Source organism: Thunnus albacares, chromosome 6 (assembly GCF_914725855.1).
Source record: "Thunnus albacares chromosome 6, fThuAlb1.1, whole genome shotgun sequence".
Classification (NCBI taxonomy): Eukaryota; Metazoa; Chordata; class Actinopteri; order Scombriformes; family Scombridae; genus Thunnus; species Thunnus albacares.
In genome coordinates, this window is record NC_058111.1 from 27,783,276 (window position 1) to 27,806,359 (window position 23,084).

The following is a 23,084-nucleotide window of genomic DNA, read 5'->3' on the forward strand; positions in this document are numbered from 1 at the left end:
ATTATCTCTAATAGGAGACGGAGTTTGTTTTTCTAGCCTTTGCTAGGTCAGTGTAACTCTGGTGTAATGTTTTATCTCTCCCCTTCATGTTTGCACAGAGTCCTTTTGAAGTCTATTCATGTCTTTATTTGGTCTGGATTGTAGTTACATCCTTATATCCATCTGCTCTGCCAGGAGCGTTTCCCACATTCTGACAACAGAGATGTTGTACTCATGTTGCATAACCTCATTTCATCTCATGACACATCACAGAATATCGAATGAGAGCGTCTGCATCCCCTCTTAGTCTGCTTCTCCGAAATATATTGTGTGTGTATCAGCTGTGTGCCATAATCTGATTCAGTGTTTGACAGAATTGCATCCTATTAGTATTAGCTGGATATTTTATATTATTTTAAGAGTTTAATGCATAATGACATGGCGCTGCACGAAGAAAAAAAACATTTTCTAAGCAAATAATCCCCTGTGTATTCTGGAAATAAGCTAATTGTAGGCACAAACCCATTTGGTGTAAGGGTTAATGAGTTTGAGAAAAATGCATATTTTTGTGTTAAAATTTGCTCCCTAAACTGATTAAAATGAAAAAGCAGCCATGCCTAGAGGTTTACTAATAAGGGGCTGTGAGAAGTAGGAAGTGGGAGTGAATATCAATTACTGTGAGTAAATGAATGTATGACTGACTTCTAATTTACTTGAAAGACATGTGAAAATCTTTATGATGCTTGTCTGAGATCCAGAATCAAATATAATTGCAAACCTCTCCGGATGCCCTCTCTTATATAAGATAAACATATGGGGAGTTAAGCAGTGGCATCCCACTCTGTGTGTCCATTCACAAGCACAGTATTGTATCTGATGACAATATTATATAACAGTTCCCACACAGAGGCAGGGATACTGCTTCCTGTTTTTGAATAGATGCTGAGTTACCGGACTTGCCTCACCTGGGAGCATTCATGACCTTTGTGTTCTACAATGTTGTATTGTGTTAAATATATTATATGCCGTAATCTTCCATGACTTTGATAGAGACTTCTATCCTCAGTTGGAAGACAAAGTGATATGCTTCTTACCTGGGCATGTTCACACACACATACACACACACACACACACAGCGCTGCATTGTGTTATGTATTGTGTGTGTGAATACAGGGGTTCTCTGTCTGCTTACAGTAATATGGTCTCAGTTTCAGCTGAAATCTGTCTCAGTCGCAATGAAAGTGACTTTCTGGCGACTCCGGTCAACAAGGGACCTGTTCTTCTGTTGTCAACACTGGAGGGGACTAATAAAGGTGATATAAATTGTTGGGGCCAGATGGTGCATGTAACTATTATCCTTGAGCCAAAAACGTGAGAGTCCTTCAGTCTTTTCATCAGTTTATACACATTCTGCTGTTGTATGGAGGGGAATAGTTGATGAAAAGCTGCGTCTGCTACACTCTGTTTTAAAGGTTTCACATGCAGAGAAGCTTTTCTCAGAGCTGTCACAAAAAAGTATGACAACATTACTCAATAGCTATAGGCAGTCCTACATACTGTACAAGTGTTTGAATGCATGTGTGTGGGTGTGTGAGAACTCCAGCTATCAGTATAAGTCCCAGTATGGCTTATAGTTACATACCAGTGAGGTGATTTGTTTTCTCTTTCTCGGCAACTGTTGTGCCAAGCCCATGTTTGTGAACACACACACACACACACACACACACACACACACACACACACACAAGTGACCGTAAGTTTGTGTGATGGAATTTACACATGACTGTGCCAGGTACAACCCATCCTAAGGTGAGGAATGCAGACAAGAGTGAGATGAAGCAAGACGGAGAGAGCGTGAGGGAGAGAAACCCAGCAAGGAAGGCTCAGACATAACTTTCTTTTTAGTAAAGATGGCACACAGTGTTTTCTTTCCTTCCTTTATTAAACAAATCCCATATAAGTCTATAGAGAAATGTTTCACATGAGTTGCAGTAATGAAGACATTATGCTAGAGAGTGTCTCATTAAATGAGTCATAAACAAGGATTGGTTGAGAGCACCTCTCTCATGAGTTTGGCTCACGTAGATAAACACAAGTCAGTCTGGACTCATGCAGAAAATTCTTCAATCAGTGATTCCATATTCAATTTTGATTCGATTAAGTGCCAAAACCATCAATAGGAGAAAACAACAGCCAATATGTGCCCGGTTTGCCAGTTGATTGTTCAATATCAAATATTCTATTTATTTCCTTCCTTTCCCTCAACCTACTTAAAATGCCTTTAAGCAACCTCTGGAGAATGAACATGAACTTGATGCAAGCACTGTGTTGGTGTTTATCTGGGTGGAGAGAGTGATAGATGTGATGAGTATCATTTAAGAAAACATTTGTATTCTTCCCTCAAAATGCAAAGTCTTGTGTGTGTTGCATTGCATACTGCTCTATTCAGGGTGCTGTCACTGGAGTAAATGGTATATCTGTTTTTTTTTATAATGAAAACCAGATATTTAGATGTTTTGGATAGCTGTGTAAGAACACATTATGTCTACAAAATGTTAATGATTGTATTTGACTGTCATTATTTGTGACTATAAGAATAAATTACTGATCACTTATGAAATAAGTCCAGATTGTGTTAATTTCTGCATTCACAGTTGATTATTGGTGTGGCAGAATTATTTGGAGGCCAATGTCTAAGCTCTGCGAGAGTAATTAACAAAAGCCGTGACGATACAAACAAGATTATCTAGAGACTCCACTGTTGTTTTATCAGTTCAACACTAGTGGCCTTTCTCCACAACAAAATGTAATTATTTAGCTTGGATAAACAGCCTCTCTGTCTCTCGCCCACCCTCCTCCATCCCTGTATTTTTCTGTTAGTCAACCCTGCTTTGCCCCGAACTCTACCCTCACACACACACACACACACATGCACACACACACACGCACTATAGGTCTTGTCAGTCAGTAACTAAAGCTGCACCCAGAGGGATAGACTTTGATCAATGCACACAAATAGGCCCACAAACGCCAACACACCCACACACAAGATATCGAGTAACAAACACTAACATATTCGTAGTCATGAACAATCTCATCCAACAAACAGGCAAACTCCGACGGAAGTTCCACAGGCAGGCATAATGAACCTGTAAGAGATTTAACAGCAGTCTGCAGTGGTTTACTGCTGCAATGCTTACAGGTAAACAAGTCAAGAGCTCTGCAGACAGACGAACCATAAACACACAACCAGAGGCAGTGCATTAAAGATAATGATGCATAATAAATGTTGGATAACAAGATTACTCTCTTACATAATAGATGAATTCTGTCAAATCATGCCAAGTTGTGTGTGATTATTCATTTGATTCCCTTTATACACATTTAAAGTGACGTGTACGTGTGACACAATGTGGTTTAAAAGCTTTTTTAATAGAAAATCGTTTTTATAAAAGCTCTATGACAAACAAACACAGTGACACTTTTAAACAACAGAACATAATACTTCTGGCATTATCTAAAAAAAAATAGAAAAATCTACAAACATTGCTAGGCATTACATCACAAGTACAACACTCTGTCACAAAAGGAAGAAAGACAGGTATTACAATCATTTGTTAGTAGACGTGATGTATTCACAGACGCATGGAGAGAAAACAGGCTCACAAGGACATTTTGCATTCAAAGGGTTTTCAGATCTGACTGTACGCTCCCACACACATCATTCAACATGAGTGCATGCATGCAGTTGCTCGCTCACTGATAAAGTATTTGGCCTTCGGACTTAATGACAGCAACAGAATATTTATGCTTTTTGTCCAAGTAATATAATGTGACATAAGCTTCTCAGCCTACAGTTGGAGGATAAAACAGCTTTTAACAAACAAGTGCTCTTAGACTGGCAGGTATTATGATGATGTGTGTAACTGGCTGAAATGCAGGACCTACAGTATCCCTAATGAAACTCATGAAAGATGACAGGTTCTACATATAATATTCCATTAATATCAACCAGAGAATGAGTTGTAAAACGTAGGCACCCTCAGAAATTTAAAGGTCATGTGTATGGCTCATCATGGCAGCAGTCACCTTACTCACTCTGACTTCTTACGTGCCAACATCTTCGACGAAATCAGTTACTTGTTGCAGCTCCTACACTTAACAAGATCCATGTCTAAAATAAAGGGCATTTATTAAACATGAATTGACTCTTTTTTTCCTTCGGGACAGCAACCAAGCCAGCTTCAGAATGACAGTTCCTCTCACTTTATAAACCCCGCTGTGTCAATCAGATTTCTTCCCTCATATGAACATTTCTCGACTAAACTAAAGTTACATTTGATCTTGTTTCAGAGATTCCATCAAAAGTATCGCTCTAATCTCTTTGTTCTTATCCAAAAACTTTCAAACAGAACTTTCTTCCCGTTTTCCTTCCATTCTTGAACAATGTGCTTTTTTTCAACACAGCAGCAGCAGGGCTCATTTCATCTAGTCCCCACTCGGCAGAACCATGGAACATAATCCACGGGTGCCATCTGGGCATCCCTCCAGCAGGCTTCCTAGCTGGCTTTATATCAATGTTTCTGTCTCTCTGTCTGTCCCCACCTCCTCAGTCAGAGTCATCACCGTCATCTTCGTCTGAGCTCGGGCCCTCCTCCTCTGAGGAGCTGGGGTCTTTGGTGCTGGCTTCTGAGATCATGCCGTCTGAACTGTCGATCTCTATGGACGTCTCTGATAAGTAGAGGTGGACGGCCCTCGATGGGTGGCTGGGAGTGGGACACACACACATATATACAGAGAGGACAGGAAGACACGCACCAGAGCAACGTAGCACACGCACACAGAGAGGGAAATGCATTCATGCGTGACATATTCATGCATCATTTATGTATGTGCATGTGTGTAGGTCACACACAATATAGACAGGACAAAGACAAGCAGACAACAGAAACACAGCAGCAGGGACAAAGGGTTAGAGTCACACAGGGTTTAACACACACAAAAAGTCATCCCAACTTGAGAGTAAAGGTGGATCATCTTGGATTTGATTGGGTAAAATAATTTCCTTCCTTCAGCAAGTTTTTCAACAAGAGATTCGGTTTTGAAGTTTGAATAAATCAACCAAGATGACAGCAATGTTGTCAACTTTTCCTTGAGAGGCTCGGCTTTTGAAGTCTGGTGCATAAGTTATCGCAGCACAGTGTCAGCGTTAACCAGTTAAGGCGCCTATTACAGAGAGATCTGAAAACCCAAGAGAGAAGCAAAGAAGACCCCAAGATTACCCAAGAGAAGACATTTTTCACAAAATTGCTCATTGTTCAAAACAGACAACAGGCCATCAGAGATATTTTTACATGGTAAAAACATTGGTGGATGAAATTTAGAATTTAAATGGAATGTTAGTAAAAATGTATTTAAGTATGAAATGTCTGTTTCCAACAAGTGCTTTGCATCAGATTTGGATTATTTAATAGCACTTTCTATATTGCTGCAGGAGTCACAAAATGAAGCAAATAACACCACAGAATCTCAGAAAAATACAGCGATATAACATCAGTAGTTAAAAAAAAAACAGAAATGTACACAACCATCGTCCCCACATCCTGAAGAACCGCGGTTAGGTGGATCAGACATACGACCATTGACAATGGGAGTAGATAAAAGCTTTATATGGGTTATAATGTATCCCATGATGTGGTGATTAATACAATACTTCAGTAGGAGCTATGAAACTGCTCATTCATTGTTCCACAGTTTCAATTGTTTGTTAAAATAACATATCAAATGTGTGGCTTGTACTGCATTGGTATGTTGGAGTTTGAAATGTATTAGTAGGGAAGTAAACAGCAGGAATACACCATTGTTCTACCTCTACAAGATCAAAACGTTTGCTCTAAACAGGAAATGTGTTTGGAAGCCCATTTAAGCTGAACAGGAAAAGATAACTGATAAAACAGTTGTTTCCTTACACAAGTGAAAGGCACACAGTGATATCATTAAAGCTAGACAGCAGTCTGGCTTAGGTTCTGTATCTACTTCTTCTATATAAAGGCACATTCTCGTTTTAATTCTCTTCAATGACAGCTGCCCGTCAACTGGTCCAGGTTTTGGATCCAAAGACTGCGGTTGGAGAGGAAGCAGGAAGAGAAACGTCCAGTAGGAAAAGAGAGCCAGGACCCAAGAAGGAGCACCACATGCCTCGATCCCCAGAGTCAGACGGAGAGCGAGAGAGGAAGTGTGCAATTCTTCTTTTCCTCTCTCTACCCCCCTCTTCCTCTCCCTCTGTCTCTCTCTTGGTCTTACCACGCAGTGGGGTCTTTTCTCTCTTTGCGGGGAGCCTCCTCATTCCCTTCATGCCTCTGTCTCCTCCGCTTGCACCTCCTGCAGGACACGATGATGACGAGGAGGATGACCACGGCAGCGATACCGCCTCCGATGGCCAACACCAGAAGGAGAAGCTCGGAGAAAGAGGCTGCAGAAGGAAAGACAGGAATGGAGGCTGAGTGTGCTTGCTTGACATTTTCAGAGCCATTTAATTGTGTATTCATATCTGTGTTTGCTTTATCGACACATTTCCATTGTTAGACATGCTAGCAGCATGGTCCACCAGTTTGTTCCAGACTGAAATATCACAACAATTATTGGATGGATCGTCATGAAATTTTGTTTAGAGATTTGTGGTCCTTAGAGGATAAAATACAGACTCTGGTGATCCAGTGATTGTACGTCTAGCACCACCAGCAGGACATTTTCAGGCTCTTAACGAAATGAGGCACCACTTTAGTCTTCTTGACATGTTGTTTCCTGTTTAAGAAGATAACATGTCTCCTTATAAAAGAAGCCAGAATGAAATATCTAATTAATATTTGTCATAATAGGTCATTTAAACATTAATGTGACAACCAAAAATCACAGTAGAGTCCATACATGCACTGTAGCATCCTCTTTTTTCAACCACTGTTCGAATTCATTCATTTTTTTTATTCAACATATCTGGAACATTTGCATAATTTTCAATTAAAATGTGTCAAAGCTATGATATAAAATTCATAATAACATCAATTCAGAAATTACTGAAATGCAGGAAACTCATAGCCTATTGTTAGAATAAGGATTTGCTTCATGTAATTTCTCTGACATTTATTTCCTTGTGTGGTTTACTTGTGCTGTCCTCTCTTTTTTGGCATTTCACCATGAGATGAAATGTGAATGCTTTGATAGAGACAAACAAAACAAGACTATGTTGATGAAATATTGAAAGAAATATTTTGTATGAAAATCAAACTGCTAACCTGTGGTGACGACACGGAGTCGAATCACTCCGACTGCGCCGTGGACATCGGGCGGATTCTTGACCTGGCAGGCGTAAGTGCCATTGTAGGTGAACTTAACCTCTCGAATTATGATGGATGCATCACGGCCCATGATGTCACCAGCCCAAATGATGCGCTTCCTGAAAGTGCCCTCTATAGGAAGATATGGTTTCTGCTGGAAGTGGAACACCTACAAGTAGAATTAAATGGGTAGTGAAGGATATTTTCTTGTTATGATTGATGCTTTTGCTAAAACATAATTGCAACAAATAAAGTCCTTGATTTGCTTTTTAGCAAAGAGATTTTATAAGCTTATTTTTAATAGAGGTGTTTTAGATATTAGATTCATTTTTTATACTGTGTGAAAGAAAGCTTATTATACTGTATTTGAACTTTGTGGATTGTAAGGAAAAGTACTGGATGTGAGAAACTTACAAATTCACATGTTCCCAGAATTTAATAACAGGTCAGTTTAACCTCAACTTCTGCTTTCAGCAAACAAAACAGGAAGCTCAGTCAGATACCATGAAAAGCAGGACGCTGTCAACTAATGAGAAGACGACAACACCCCGGTTGCACATTTCTTGATCTATGTATTATAAAATACTGGGTCAGGGAGAGATGGTGAGTCAGACTTAGTGAACTGACAGACACTCTGTTGCTTGTCAGGGAGACTATAGTCAGACCCAGAGCTCTGTAATATTGCATATTCTACTGGTATTAGAATAAAGCTGATTTTGAGCCTAACAATGTCTTCTCCTATTGCTTCATTAAAAGAACACGCGAGGACCAGAACAGACAGAATAGCATCAGTCCTCAACAGTAGATTTGCTTGATTTGCTTTCAATGGTTGGATTGTCACAGATAGGAATTCAGAGGAAACTGAGATGGGAGCTGCCGGGGAAGGAAGGTATTTTATTCTCACAGAGAAAGACAAGACATTAACCCGGACCTGCTGCATTTTTTCTCTATTCTCAATATGCACACACACGCACACATAGACCCACACAAGCTGTCTTGGTGGCTCCGTAGGGAGACTGATGACTCACCGACTCCTCTCTCAGTCAGCTGAGGGGGCGGATGCTCCCTGACACAGTGAGGGAGGTTTGATCTCACTCTCTTACAAACACACATAGATACACACACACACTCACCGACTCCTCTCGGCCCGGTTTGAGGGGTCTGAAACTCCAGGAGATGATGACGGCGTCGGTGTTGATGGGAGCGGAACTCTCGAATGTGCACCTCAGACGGACATCCGTCCCGTTCACTGCCTCCACATCCCCAGATGTGTATATACGCATCCCGCTGACCTGCAGCACGCCTGCAACATACGAACACATGGCAGAGCAGCAGAGTTGATTTCAAAAGCAGGGGCACACAGAGCAAAATCAATACATACATAAATAAATGCTTTGTGAAAGAAACACAAATACAATAGCTACAGACAGTGTATGAATTCACTCTCATCAGTAAATTCCTGCCTACCGAGTGCATGCTGTGTACCCAGTGACCCTACGTCTGCCTATGCAGAGCTGCTGCAAGAAAAATCACTCGCTCCAAGTTGTCACTATATCTGTATTAGATACGTATATTATGTACTGCACTGAAACCGCACAGATTGGTCCAAATGCTGAACATTAGATCTGCGATAAGTGAGTGAACTCCCTTCAACCATCTCCTTTATTATGTCCTGAAACTGATTTCAGATCGGCAGGCCAAATCTTTGAAATCTTACAATTTTTATGAATAATAGCCACTTTAGCTACACGCCCACAGTTGGAACTAGGCTGAAATTGAGAGTCTGCTGTATATTGTATGAATATAGACTATATCAATCTTTACAGTATGTGGTAGACCTATTAGATGGAAAATGAATGGATTGGAAGAGTGGAGAGGGATATGGGCAATGATTTGGCTCTTCCATATAATGATGGATGGAGCTCCACAGAATGGAGTTAGCGCTCACACACACACACACACACACACACACACACACACACACACACACACATTGCATGCAATGTCCCAGGAAGAGACCCACTTAATGCAGAGTTCCTGCCTGGCAGCCAGTCAGCATCACTTCAGGAACCAGCCGATCATGTCTCCCTCTCCCCAGATATTACAGTCTTGTTTATAGAGGCAGATCCAACCTTATTCTAAAACAACCCTTATTCTATGTATGAGCTGTCTATTCCAACTCACCTGGGCTATTTATAGAGAAAGCTCTATACACCCTAATAATATCCGGAGCCATGTCTAGCCTTATTAAAGTCAAGCACACAGCAGACCGTCCTTCTGTAGAGCGAACAGCCACAGTGAGCTCAAGGTAGCCAAATCTTTTCCTAACGTCATTAGCTCACTTCATATGAGGACCTTACAGAGCAACCCAAAGACTTCATGAGAGCTTTCTGTGACTCAACGGATCACAAGAGTGCATGTGTCATCCCAGGCCTCGGTTTTAAATATGACATAATGGTTGTGTTGATGCACTACGGTAATAGTCTGACGTGTATAACCTCTGGCTGACTACCAAAAGGCCAAACAACCACTAATGCGGTTGCAGCTTGCAGCAGTTTTACAGCTCCTTATGAATATGAATTACAGTATATCATAAAGATTTAATTCAGCCCTAAAAAGGTGGATTAAGCTCTATTCTGCCAATTAAAAAGTGGGTTAAATGACTTAAGGTGGGTTTGCCCAAAGCTGAATGGCAGCATAAGGCTCCAGGCATTGAAATCAAGATGTTCAGTAAGGGCAAATTGAGCCATATCATTACTCCTGTCCTGCATTATAATCACAGTAAGCGTCAAGGCATGAGCTAGCTGGGAAAATGTCAGCAGGGGCTTGGCTCCTTGGGCAGCGTGTTCTGTTCCTTATTAGGCTGGAGAGAGTTTCCTGTGGGCTGGGATGAGAGAGCGGGGCGACCAGGCGGCCCCCGCACAGCATTAAACAGACAGGCTTCTCTGTCATCGCCAGCTCTAACAGCGCTCTAACAGCCTAATGTGTTTTAAATGAGCCCGATGAAACCTAGGAGGAGAGTGTACAAGTGAGCAATACAGGCAGAGTACACACTGAAAAAAATATCCATCGTTGCAGATGCCAGACTTAAAATGGTATTTTTCTCGAATTTCTCAAAAGCAGTGAGATTGAAGGTGATTATATACTAATTAAAACATACTTATGAATATTATATTACATTTCTCCAAAGTCTGTTCTGCTAGATGCCACTAAATTCCACACACTGCACCTTTAAAGAAAAGCAAGACTTTTACTTTTACTTTTAATATGAGTTTAATGATTAGCTTTGATGGACAGATTTCACAGGCAACCTCTGCCACCTTTCTGTCTCTCTCTCATCTAACTGTTGGCGTGTGTAGAAACGCTGAAATTAGTGGATTAAACTACTTGTGTCCCAAGATATTCAGCATCAATGCTGGCTGTATCAGTACAGCTAGTAATGACTTCCTCCTTGGCAAGTGTGTGCGTTCCCAATTTAAGCAGAAAAGTCTGAGCCGTGAGGTGAAGGTCTCATATTCCATTTGAAGGTTGACAAAGAGAAAAAGACAGATGCATTAATTCAAACTGGGAAAGTATGTTTTTCTGTTTTTATACATAGAGGAGGAAGGGTAAATCTCTAAACACTATTTCCACATCCTTAAGTCAGAGAATATAGTGCTTAGTGACACTGGCTGAGCTGTAGCGCAACGCCTATCCTCCTCTTCCAAATTGTTCAAAAGCTCATGCTGAAATGATTCATCATGCTTCATATATCAGGAGAGAAAGCGGGTCCTGCAGGCCATGACACCTCATTTCACATCTCTCCCTTAACCAATCTATTTACAATACATGAATTTAAATAAGCGTTGCGAATCTCCTTTGAACAACAAAAAGTGAAACGCTTTCAACTACGCCATCCTTTGACACAAGCTGAGCTGATTAAGAATTATGGTTAATTAGGCCGTTTTGTGGGCAGAATGGATATTAGCAGAATGACAACACTGTTAGGGCTATGTACAGTGTCTCAGTTACGCACTGTAGTAATTTCTCCCTGTAGCTAAAAGTACATGATCACTATTTAATCGTTCATTAGCGGGCGCTAATTGCTGAGGATGATGCGTGTCGTTACATGAGTGAAGACATTAAAAGAGCAGAATTTTACTCATTTAGAGAAAGAGAGGCAAGAGATAAATAAGGGGAAAATGAGCTTAAGTGATGAACAAGAGCAGTATGATTGCATAGATGAAGGGGTGAGTGCTGTATGGATGGAGAGACCAAATAACAATGTGATGGAGAATGTACATAACTGCAGTCTGTAAGGAGGAGATAAGATAATAGTGTTTATGTCTTTGCTTGTTTGTCCATCCAATCTTCTATACCAGCGTGTCTCTCTGTCCAGTTCAAGTCATTCACTTGTTTATGTCTGTACATCCTGCCTGTATGGCCAGTGCTGACCACACCCAGCATCCAGAGACAGAGAGAGAGCTTTCACAGCTTATTAAGATGGAGTTATGTACCCTACAGAAGGAAGGCAGGGCCAAAGTAACAAATATATGAGTTTATCCTAATTATGTTTCAAATATTACGGACATTGTCTGCAGACACTTGCAGACAATCTGTCTGTAGGAGTAAGTTACTTTAAGGCTTTAAATACTTACAATCTACTTAGTCAAGTCGATTTCTATGCCGAGTTATTTCAAGTTCAGAACAAGAAGAAAAAAACCTGATCATATGAAGAAATACTAAAACTAGGATTTCAGTCCTCATTTTTGCACATTTTGCTCATTTAAGTTATTAAATGCTGTGAAACACGTGAAGGAGATCTATCACACTCCTCAGTGATAATTATTGTTTTTTTTATAGTGTGCTGACACTTTTCTGCTTGATAGCCCTATTGCTTGAACTTAAAACTATCATATCAACAATTAAAGACTTTGGCTCTGGAGAAAGCGTGTGTGCATATTTTTGTCTATGTAAACTCCAGATGTTTCTCTCTCTCTCTTTCTGCGTGTGTGTGTGTGTGTGTGTGTCAGGCTCAGCATCTCCCAGGGGACTCATTGTTGGCACAATTCCAAATCATTTTCACAGATCATACATACACACATATTCTCCATTAGATGTGCTGGTGTTGGCGTTAGTCCATATTATCTGTCAATATGTCCGGTATATAATAATAAAATGAACTTGCTGAACCTTTAATGCACTTTATTCTACCCGTCAACACTTGCTGGTACAAACTGCACTGGTCCACTGGCCTGTCTGAAGCCAAAGAGAGCAAAATACTTTCATCGACTGAAAAATAATCAAACCATGTCCACTCAAGTGTGATTAGGTTTGCTTGGCTTGGCAGGCATCCCTAGATTGTATAAAAGCCTCCCAAAGAGACAGAAAAAATATCAAGTAGTGTTTGACCTGCCCTTATTATATTTCATCCAATGTCAAAGAGTGTAGGCATGTTTCAAAGTACATAACCACTACCGCAGATGCTTTATAGTGTCTTTAGTATCACATTACCAGATATATCTCTATGCCTGTCCTGTGTCAGTGCAAAGGAAAGGTCTGGCACAAGCTGTTTTCATTCTGCTATAGCTGAAAAAATATTGTGTGTTATTTGTACTAATCTGCAATGTCAAGTCTGCCATGTTATACCCTATGTTTATTGAATAAAGTGCTCTTGTGGAACACATATTACTGCCAAGACTGAACAACAATCCTCTGAAATATGTTCCTCCTTGGACCACCATACTGAAATCTCTTAAAAGGAATAGTGTGACATTTTGGGAAATACACTTACAGACATGAGATTAAAAGAAAGGGAAAGTGAAAGAAAGCAAATAAGCGTAAATAAGTGTTCCCCACATGTTGAACTATTCCTTTAAGGGTTTTTTTTCTTCAGACATCCAGCAAACGAACAGACAAACAAGGGGAATATTTCCAAAACCTTTGTATTTTTAGGTCATTCTGGGTGTGTTTCACACTGCAGTGAGGCATGCTTGGTATATGGAACTCTTGCCATAACTGTTCAGTAAACATGTCTTCTGGTATTCTAAATATTCTCTTTGAATAACTCAAAAACAATCCACGGAACGAACCAAACATGCCCGCCTTATCGTACAATCCAAATCTTTGTCAAAGTTTTTATGTCGCCTTGTGGCTTGAGGGCTTGCTGAGGCAGTTGCTCATAAATATGTGGAATTGAAAACAGAAAAGAGAAAGCAGAGGGAACTGAGCTGTTTTTAGTGAAAAGTAAGAAAATATCCATGATCTGATCATGAGATCCCAGGATACTATAGGGATAATGTTCAGTTACCAATCACTGTTTAAGAGGTGTTTTCTTTACACTATAGACCTGGTCTTTCCATTTGTCAAGAGGATGTGAAGTCTTCTTGGACTTTAAGTAGAGAGAGGAAACACTGCAGGACAAATAAAGTAGTTGGCACAACTCTCTGAATCAGGAAATTGGTTTCATTACATTATTTCCTAGACGGTATGTTTATGCTTTTCCTCTCTTCATTATAGCTCAGAAACAAAGGGACCACCAGAGGAAACCTGAGTCTCTGTTTCACCGGTTTTGGAGGAAACACTTAGGACAGGACCAAAGACACAAAGAACTCAGTGGATTACAAAGAGTCTCTTCTCTCCTCTGTGAGAGGCTTCACAGGCCCAGCTTAGTTTTCTCTTTTTCTTTCTTTTTTTGTAACAAGGCCTATCTTTCATGGATGGCTGGATTGAGGGCTGGGAATAGTGGGTTCAGGTAACAGTGTGTTTGCAGAATGGGAGGACAGAGAGTTGAAGGAGAGCGTTGAGTGGTGTAATGGGAGGGAACCCCTTAGGTGGACACAACAGCATGTAACATACTGTACTGTACACATTTTCCTTACAGGTTTCCGCTCATTCCACTCAGACATGAACATGAAGTTGTGCCAAAACAAGCAAATATGGTGAAAGGTATGTGTTCACATACTTTTGTGCACTTTATTCTGGTCCTGTTCTTCAGGATTTGGTGCCCTTAGTTCCAGTTAAAGGAAACATTAATGCAGCAGCATACAATGATATTGTAAACAATAGTGTGCTCTCAACGTTGTGTAACAGTTTGGAGAGGGCCTTTCCTGTTTCAGCATGACAATAGCCCCATGGACAAAGCCAAGTTCTTACAAAGATGATTTTCCCAGTTTGGTGTATAAGAGTCCTGAGAGCCCTGACCTCATCTCCACTATTGGGACACCAGTGGCTGACCTCACTAATGCTCTTGTGGCTGAGTGACAGCAGATACCTGCAGCCAGGTTCTAAAATCCTGCGGAGAGCCTTAAACCAGCTGTTAAAGCAGTAGATTTATGCCCATGGTTTTGGAATAACAGGTTCAACTATCACATCTAGGTGTTATATTTGGGTATCCGCATACTTTTGGCCATGTAGCGTGTGACAAGAAATGAACAAGTGCACATACCATAACACCTGCTTTGCTTCTTTCAACACAACATTCAGTTCTTATCTGTAAAATCACTGGGGTTTTTTTGGTGCTAAACTCTTCTTCCGCACTTCACAAACCTCTCATAGATCACTTGTCATTGAAACAGAGTGGGCTGGACTGTTTCCGTGGACATTGTGTTGATAGAGTCTGACTTTCTGCAGGTGGCCCTGTTTTCTCTCAGCCCTCTGCCATGATGACTATCCTTGCATGTGTCTATTGCTCCAAAAAAAAAACTGAAGCATTAAATGCACCAAGACCAGAAAGACGTACCAGACTCCAGTTGTTTAGAACAGCAAATGTAAAAGCTTTTGTAAATTTGATTTTGTGGGGGGGGGGGGTCGTTTTTTACATTAAGAGTAGCACTACAGGTATTTATTTATATGCAAATGACACAAATTGTTATTTTTATACTGCATTCACTATTTTTATTCCTCCCTTTCCCCTGTACATGTATAAACTTTCCCAAACTACAAAAGTGTGCATGAATACACTCTAAAGGTCAGACCAAACACAGCCAAAACATCAATCTCTTTTTCTAACTCTTTCTTCCTCTCCCTCTTTTTTCCCCTCCTGCTTCCTCCAGGCAAATTGTAATTCATCAGCTGCAGTGTCCAGAGGAAACGTGTAGTGGGTGAGTGAGGATAAGAGTTTAATCCATCAAACCTCTTCCACTCCCACCTCACAGCTGACTCAACAACTACTCCCCGGGATTATAAACTCCTGAGGGGGGGTCTGTTGCCTACGTTTCGATCCAACTCATCCACAGCCCACAGGCTTCTGTTGGATAGACGGTCCAACCCTCAAAAGACAGCTTTAGTTTCACATATTTACTACGAAGCTAGGCTCGCCGTATGTTTGGTGTCCTCCAGTGCAATGAGTCAGAGTGAATCCAGTCCCGCTGTGACTTCCACCTGTGCTCAGGAGCTCCTTTACTTCCTGCCTTAAAGGGACATGCCATGGACTTTACTCATGATTTTACTTGTCATGAAGAGTACCACTCAGCCTGTAAAAACAGTTATATAACGTTGTCTGTGGCTCTGAATGAAGATTTTTAAAGCCTGACTATGTCACGTTTGAACGCTCAATTTTATACACTTTGGGGTTTTGCTGCTACAGCTGTACTTGGTCTGGTCTGACCATCGACTGTATATACTGTAAATATGAACAACATGTCTCCACTTCCTTCTGCTATGCAAAAGTGAGGCCAAACATCTCCTTTCCAGGAGCTGCCATCTTGCTTGTGTGACATCATTTGGAGCCAGAGTCTGCACATTAGAGATGGATGGCAGGATGACGGCCCACAGGACGCGCCCCTTCAGCTGCCCCCCCGTCTGATGGAGGTTTGAGAGCAGCTGTCACACCCTTTTTATATCATCAAATAACTAATTAAAGGCAACTTATCAGAAAAATGAGTACTTGGACAAATGTCAGAAACCATCTTTGGGAAAAATTTATCGTACTTGTCCCATCTGCCAACACGGAGGAGGCCGGATTTATGATCTATACTGCAGCCAGCCACCAGGGGACGATTGGGATGTTTTGGCTTCCCTTTTGGGGAGCTGTCATGGCGTCCATCTTTATATACAGTCAATGGGTATGACCAGCAGCTTATAGTGGCTATTGTTAGCAAACTTTAGATAGATATTGCTATATAACTGGTATTACTAAGTCAGTCAGACTCTGTGACCCTACGCTTGTGCTACTGGTTTTAGCATTTAGCATCATCCCATAACTGTCAGTTGTGGCAGCAGTGGCCACTGCTCAGTAAAAGTTAAATAGCTTTAAAGTACTATAAGAAAATAACTGAGACTGAGACTGAGACTTTAAATATATAACAGAATGCCTGTGCTACAGACTTGGGGATGAAGTTTGAAAGACATGGGTATTTACAAGGCAGGGAGGGTCTAATGAAAGATGCTTATTGGTTGCATCGGTCTAAAAGTCAGGATATCTGTGATTCTGTTGCATCAATCTGGAAGATTTTTTTTTTTTAAATCTGTCTCTTGTGAGTCACTAGACTCTGTGAAAGTGCAGGCATCAGCTGTAGCATCCCTCCTACTCTGCTGCTCTGTATTCCTTCCCCATGCTGTCACTGTATATAAGCAAAAATATAAACTGGCTGGACATTGGACTGCCACACTATTTTTGCACATACGTCAGAGCTAGATTGGAGCTCTCACCGAAAGCACCAAAGCAACAAAGCACTCTTGTCAGTCACATGGGCTTCAATGGAAATTAATGAGGTGTATATATAAGGGACATTATTGTGTTCAAGTGTGACCAAACCCTTGCATACTGTCCTTCACCTCCCTTCTGTCCTCAACTTACACTCTCATTAAATAGCTGTGTCCAGTGTTAGGTAATTACAGTTTAGCGAGCAAAACCGGATAAGCGGCTGCCTGTTACACTTTTAATCGCATCTACTTTTGTTGGTCAGTCTTTTAATAACAATGGTTGGAGAACATACAAAAATCAGATACTATACAAAGAAAAGGAAATAAGGACAACGTCACAGAGTAACACTCTCACCCTGGGAAATTCTCTTATCATGACTGCCCTGCATTTAATCACAAATTATTTTGCAAACGGCGACTGATAACAAACTTCCCCTGGTCTCTCTGCAGATCAAATGACTAAGATTGAACTGCAGAAGTCCTGTACAATTCTGTGATTTATCACATATTCCGTAAACCTAGTGGAGGTGTTGCTTTAACTGGAAGATGGACTTGTTTACTGTAACTTTAAACAGTTGTAAGAATGAGTGACCAGCCAACAGAAATACTGCACAAATATGCAGTATTTGCATTTGCACAGATGGAGATGAACATTGACCGTGTATGTGTGTGTGTGTGTGTGTGTGTCTGCAGACACTCGAACCTCGGATCAACCTGCAAACACAAACATTTTCTATTCGTGATGAATGCATTTCAAATCCCTGTTTACACTTGGAGCTGAGCACAGTCTCATGTTTTAAACATAACACAGGGAGTGCCTTGCCTTCACAATCAAACACTTCACAGATGTATCCTATAAGCCCTCTGTGTAAGGGATTGGTGTGTTCTTGCATATGAAGGCGTCATTGTCAACACTACACACCCCCAGGCAATCCCATCAACCCCACACAAAGGCCAGACGTCCTCCTAGGTGTGTCAACACAGTACAGCATGTCAGAAACCACAGCCATGCTTTGTTATACTGACCTATTATTGTGGAGAGATTAGAGACACCGTGGCGGAGCGATAACTGTTCTATCCCGGTAAACAGGATACAAGACGCTACTTGTCTGTTGTGAACCTGACAGAGTTAAGCAGAAGCCTAAACAACCAGTGTAATTACTGGTATGCTGCAATCAACAGCAGCCATTTGTTCACATATGTGTTTGCATGTGTGTGTTAAACCTGTAAGTCAGGACAGGTTGGTACACGTCAGTCTGCGAGAATGTCAAGCGTCTGGTTGAAGAAGAAAATGTTAGAGGAAGGAACTAAATTAAAGGAATTAAATTAAAGCGCAAAAGCAAAAGAAAAAAAGCAGATTTATCATCAGCAGAGGGGATTAAAAAAAAGCTTAGAAAGACTTTTAGCCTCCTGTCTGTGTTTGGTCAAGACAGGGGAGATATGAGAGTAATCGGATGTAAGTTGTTAAAACTAATCTTGTGTTTGATTTAAGTGTGTTTCCCTTTGTAAGTAGCCAGTCACAGTGTGTGGCTGAGGTGTTATTTTGACACTGTTTAATCCAAGTTATCAGACAGAGGGGAAAAAAATGCTTTAATGTAAACTGCTACTAAATTGCATAATCTTTCACTACAACTGTATAGAAAAATTACAGTGAAGCACACGGAGATTCTGTCTGTTAACTTCACAACGGAGATTTTGTCAGGCAAGTCTGGCTCTTACTTTCTTCGGACTACTTCTTACAGTTCAAACACCACTTTCTCCTTTTAAATACATTAACAACCCAAAACAAGAGAACAAACAATGTGAGGTTGTGGAGGAGATGGACCAAACCACATACAGTAACTATCACTAGACATCAGCAACAATTGTTGTTAGCTAATTCATTAATTAATTGATTTACTTTTTCGATTAGTATGTTTCCCTCCGGGCAAAGCAGACAAATGCCCCGTGGCCCCAGACAACCAGGGGGCCCAAAAGCCTGATGTTCACTGCGTGTCAAAATGATAGAAATTTCAAATCTGCACAATATAAGTACAATATCAGGTAGTAGTTTGTGCCTATGTAAAAGTACGGTGGTACATACTCCTGAATAAAGGTTTGTTAAATCAGATTGCCACAATCAGAAAACCTGGGGCCGACTGTATTATTCCAGCACAAGAATACTGTTTGGTTTTTGGGTCTTTGTGTGCACTGTACTTAATGGGAACTTGGAGGTGAGAGACCACATAGACAAGGCACAAAGGTGGTATGAAGGTCCATGCCTGTAGGCCCCATAACAGGCTCATTTTAAAAAGTACACTAACATTTGATAGGAAAGCTGAAGAAATAAATCAACTGCTCCAGTAGGCAGATGCAGAAATCCTGCTGCAGAACATGTTTTTGGTGTGACTAGAAGTTTTTATTCTAACTGTTGTGGTGCGTATTCTTCCCTATGTGCTGTGCTCCTGACTCAATGAGTCATAAAACAAGAGAGCTTTTCACTGATCCCTCTTTAACGCTGCATCTATCACAACACATAAATATAAAAAATATAATCTGATTACGGTCTGTTCCAGAGAGCAATTCCAAAGTGTTGGGAAAAGAAACAGAATTGCTCCCAAAAGTATCCAAACACAAATTATGATTTATAGTATTCATTAAAATTCCTGCCAACACACATTTTACAAAATACACAAGGGAGTAGTGCATTTATCTTTGAGAGTGATGAGGGATTTTTATCACTGCAACATTTGCTGTGATTATGTTTGGAGCAATGGGCAGAGAGGTAGTTTATTCTGTTTGGTCTGCATCATATCTCTGTAAAAAAAAAAAAAAAGGCTCTTTGACGCAAATCTGCGAATGAATGCTAACTGTCTTTGATCAGTGTAACGCATGTCAAAAACAGTGGAGGCCTGATGGGTAAATATGTTAGCTGTGCTTACAAAGGCATGTGACAGTGTACCTGAAGGAAAGAGGGACGGGTAAAAATGATTATTTTGCAGACATGATTGCAATCATGAAAATGAGATGAATCTGTTGACTTGTTTCATCATGCCCTGTCGTTTTGCCAACACAATAAAGCCAAAGGCAATGGAAGTGATTACAGCAACACAGATAAGTGAGATGCTGCTGAGCACCAATCAGTCCCAACATGCCTTCCTCCATCCTCATGTTGTTATTTGATTATATATCCCTCTGTATATATATATCTATATATATATTTAGTCATGATCTGTCTGTGTCAGCCTGTGACTATGTTACTATGACTGACCTGCAGGCACATGCTCCTTGTAAACATAAGCTGCTTGTTTACTATAGTGAATCCCTACATGGTGCTTTGGCAGTAGATGGACACGTTCAATCAATATAATCCACTTAACTGGGATGGACATAGATTACTTCAAGGTTAAACAACCTGAATGAATTACCACTGATATGTCAGTTCATGATATTAAAACACTTTCCATTAGCAGTACTATTACAGCATTGGAATGTGAGCTGCTATAATAACAATCGAATTTAGTCTATTAATGTTTATTTCCGTAGTTGTGCGTATCTGACAAATTGTTGTGATCCAACTGACATATCCTGGACTCCCGTCTACGGGAAGCAGGTGGGCTTATCTGCGTCCAGCGGGCCACATCGCAGTCTCAGTGACGTATAAGCACGGATGCGCATTAATAGGCAGGAAAGGAGTGAGGTTACATTAAACCAAAACACAATGCGGCCAGGATCTAAAGCCGGCAAATACTGTAAAGTCATTATGTTCTCCGAAGTTGCTGCTTTACGGCTTTCACAGGAATTCTTCAACGACCCACCCGGTGCCACTGTGCCAACTCTCTACTTTCCAATGACGCACGACAAGCGCTCAGAGATGGAGGTTAGGGGTCCCTGCGGAGCTTTCACTAGTGGACAGACAATCGGGGTTTTCTTATTTACTTTGAAACGGTAGTGTCTTTAAAGGGCCATCCTGTTATGCCTTACGATCACTCCTGGGATGTGAAAAATCACTGCCAGTGTAAACTTTTAGAAAAAACACACGCAAAAATACTTGGTCAGATACACTACAGATATAGTTTATAATGTATCTTTCACTATAAAGGTAATTTTATATTTTAATTGTTGGAGAACGTATGTGTGTATAGGCTACTGTATCCTGGGATAGACACATAGCAATCAAAATTATATGCCATTGGTTGAATTTTAAAAAATATAAAAATTCAAATATGCACTTTAACCACTAGATTGTATGAAGCTCAATACAAATTAAGTGTTGAACAGAAACCAACATCAAATCTAAATCATCTTTTCACTCGGATTATGCGCTCACATATAACCGGGGTCTCACCTGAAGCTGCAAGTCCAGTCAGGACGGTGAAGAAACAAAGCCCTTTTACGCACATTGGATGGACGGCAGGCTGTCCGATGGCCAAGAAACCAGGAGTCGACTCACAGTGTCAGAAAAACTGCCTCACAAGTGTCTGGATCCCCTTTTGAGAGGGAAGAAAACATGAAGTTACGGTGAGTCTTGTCGTCCACCTCGTCTATCCAAAGACGCGTCCCAACCCGCAGCTGCCCTCATACATTTCATTTCAGCACCCTCCCACCACATTTTCGGGCGGAGTAACAAGTCAACAGCTCTCCTTGCTGCCTTCTTATCTCTCACACGTTTAACTGAAAGCTGACAAATTCTTGATGGTCACCTAACCTGTTCTGCTGCTGCGTAAAACACATTTACATGAGTTATGCCATAACACCGCTGTTGCGCAAACAATTGCCCAGGACGGTTCATCTGTATTACGTAGATACTATGAATAATATGATCTAACCTCATATGAGCAGATGTATCATGATACAATAAAGCAGCATGAAATATACAACCATACTGCGCGCTTCGACACGGCGAGTGAGACAATTAAGTCAAATGAGTTCATCAGTTCTATAAAAGGAGAATACAAGTGAAAGATTCACATATGTAATAATAACTTAGTCAATTTGTAAATATCAACAGCTTCCTTTACGTCAAAAACCACTAAGTTGATGCTGATTGGACTATTCTGTCTTTACAGTAAAAAGAAACAGTGGGGTGTTCATTTGAATGGTTCTTCCCTTTAATAGCAGAGCAGCAGAGAGCTGTAGTTTTCAGTGTATCTACCGTGTGAGCGTTGCTGGTTACTGGTTTGAACCACTTGGGGGCAGAGCCGCACTTTGATGTATCTTTACCTGCATTTGAAACCTCCAAGTCCAGTCTGAAGCCTGTGAGAAAGAGCAAAAAGGCTGATGGTGTTTAACTTTTTATGGTTGACATGCCTACATATTATAGTTGAGTTGGAGGTTAAATCCTACTCAATCGATCAATCAATCAATCAATCATCAGGTTTATTTAAAGTGCATAATTACCATGCAGCATGGTCCCAATACAATTACACACTTTACAATTAAAGACATATCATAAAGCAAGCAAATAAAATAAAAATGAAAATAAAACAAAACATCATTGTTAAAGGGATGTTAAAAAGTGATGGACCAGACTAAGTTCTCGGATTAGCTGTAATGAAGGGAAATAAGGTAGATTCTCAGTCTTGATTTCAACTGAACGTGTTTTTTTTTAACATGTTATCAAAGGCCATTTGTTAACAGAGGAAATAAAGACCAGCATCGAGAGTTTGAAGAGGGCGTGTAGGTGTAAATGATGTAATTAACTAAGATAGATAAGGCAGTGCAAGTCCATGTAAGGATTTATAAGTTAAACGAAGAACCTTAAAATCAGCTCTAGCTTGCACTGGTAACCAGTAAAGAGAGGCAAGAATGGGTGTTAGATGGACACATTTTCTATTTTGTACTGAATACAAATATGTGACTGTGATAGTGTGAAATTGCATTTACAGTCACGTTAAAATCACAAAGGTGTATAAATAGATTCATAACACAAAGTTGTTTGAAGCTCTTCAGTTCATCATAAAGATTCCTCCAATGGACAGTTTGACCTGTGTCCTTTTGGAGAAGAGTTACAGCACATCTGGACCAAAATCCATTTATTAAGAGCATATTAACTACAGACCTGATAGGTTACTATGAGAACCTTTTCATTATCATCTCTAATTACATTTATAGATGACTTACCAGCGTTCGGAAGCGAGACATCCTTGACCCTTTATTAATGACTTC

The 23,084-nt window shown here is 40.5% G+C and overlaps 1 protein-coding gene across 1 annotated transcript; it reads right to left on the reverse strand.

Annotated features, from left to right (window-relative positions):
• Positions 1-3,790: 3,790 nt before the first annotated feature.
• On the reverse strand, positions 3,791-21,584 carry LOC122984483 (myelin protein zero-like protein 2). Its single transcript, XM_044354958.1, has 5 exons — positions 21,265-21,584; positions 8,447-8,616; positions 7,272-7,482; positions 6,283-6,451; positions 3,791-4,745 (listed from the first exon to the last, which is right to left on the reverse strand). The coding sequence occupies exons 1-5, from the start codon at positions 21,317-21,319 to the stop codon at positions 4,589-4,591; spliced, it is 762 nt and encodes a 253-aa protein (XP_044210893.1). The 5' UTR covers positions 21,320-21,584; the 3' UTR covers positions 3,791-4,588.
• Between the last annotated feature and the right edge of the window lie 1,500 nt (positions 21,585-23,084).